The sequence below is a fragment of the Austrofundulus limnaeus genome, unplaced genomic scaffold (genome assembly GCF_001266775.1).
Source record: "Austrofundulus limnaeus strain Quisiro unplaced genomic scaffold, Austrofundulus_limnaeus-1.0 Scaffold1283, whole genome shotgun sequence".
NCBI classification, from domain to species: domain Eukaryota; kingdom Metazoa; phylum Chordata; class Actinopteri; order Cyprinodontiformes; family Rivulidae; genus Austrofundulus; species Austrofundulus limnaeus.
Window position 1 is genome coordinate 31359 of NW_013953685.1, and position 1555 is coordinate 32913.

The 1555-nt window shown below is 35.6% G+C and overlaps 1 protein-coding gene across 1 annotated transcript in view; it reads right to left on the minus strand.

Moving 5' to 3' along the window:
* Positions 1 to 549: 549 nt before the first annotated feature.
* kdr (kinase insert domain receptor (a type III receptor tyrosine kinase)) overlaps positions 550 to 1555 on the minus strand; it is a gene marked incomplete at its 5' end in the record, with an annotated part of 24127 nt that continues 23121 nt past the window's right edge. Inside the window, 2 exon segments of the mRNA XM_014031618.1 lie at positions 550 to 1278; positions 1385 to 1446. Coding sequence (XP_013887072.1) covers positions 1062 to 1278; positions 1385 to 1446 — 279 coding nt within the window.

Consider the following 1555-nt stretch of genomic DNA (forward strand, 5'->3'; position numbering starts at 1 on the left):
TCTTTCATTTAAATCAGGCGTGCCAAAGCAGGAAAACAAGTAAAACATGTAGGACAGGGGTCCTTGAGGACCAGGATTGAGAATCACTTTCATAAAGACATGCGTCAGCTATTGAGGCTGCTGCAAACCGCAGGCAGAGTTGTAAAGTAACTAAGTACAAATACTTTGTTACTGTACTTTAAGTAGAATTTTTGGGTATCTGTGCTTTACTTGAGTAATTATTTTTCAGTGTACTTTTTACTTTTACTCATTACATTTTTACATTATCTGTACTTTCTACTTACTACATTTTTAAAAAGGTAAGAAGTAGAAAGTCGTCACTCCTTGTTTATTCTGAGTTGTTATTACTTAAAAAATACTATCCTGATAAATTGTGTCTCCAGGATAGAGTNCCCCCCCCCCCACACACACACACACAAAGGCTAAAAATTGCTGTGTTAGTATAAAACACACAGAACATGAAACATGATACAGATAAGCACTAATGGATTATCATGGATAAACAGAACTGAAAAAAGTTTCAATGTCAAACAGAAAATATATAAAAAATAAAAGTTTAAATGGTTTTATTTTGTGAGTATTTAATTTAAAAAATACAGTAACAATTGAATTTTGTAATCTTCTCTTTATATAATCCTGTCAGTAATGTGAATAAAAGAACTGTACAAACAGACTACAGAAATCATCATTTGATTTGAGAACTCCTCCAAAAAGCCATTCATTGTGCAAACTCAGGCACACAAAAAGAAAGACAGGAAAAAAAAACACACTTGCTTCAAATATCTGTACTTCCTGGTATAGAAGTGAGTGAACTACATTTCAGGAAGTGGTCATGTCCCTTATCTTTTGAGCTCCTTAGGCATTGTACTTGCTGTGTAAACTTGGTATAAATAGAGTTGCTACACAAACTTAACATATGGCTTTCATTTTTACCAGCTTAAAACATAGGTTTCCTGTTGTAAGAACGTCTCCAAACCTCTATCATTGTTATCAGGTCACTAGTTCTGAAGTGTAAAACCTGAATGAATAAATACTGTTCTGTCATTGAAGGGGAGAAGGTGTCAGACAGGTGGAGTGCTGTAACGGATCTCTGTATTGAACTTTTCAGGTGTCTTGGGAAGTGGAGGCTTTTTCAGCATGTTGCGCTTCATGATCATCTCCTCATTAGCATAGATTGGGGTGTCCATGTCATCAGAGTGGTACCCTGACTGATATCCACTGGTCTGATTGGATGACTCCGAGGCCACTGACTCTTTGCTCTTGGATCGCAGCAGTTGGCTGATGTGACAGTTTATAACAAAAAAGAAGCATATTATTGTTTCATAATATACACACAGGTATTACATACTTAAGCATTACATTGTATTTATTATTTATTTCTCACCTGAAGTTGGGCATGGTGAGTAGCTGCTGAGTTAGACCCATTCTGCAGGCTTTGTGACCCTCCTGCAAGAGTGACAATTCAAATGAACAGTTTCTTAAAGGGGCAACATCATGTAAAATCAACTTTTTTGAGTTTTATATCATGTTATAATGTTATACTCTCATAAAAAAC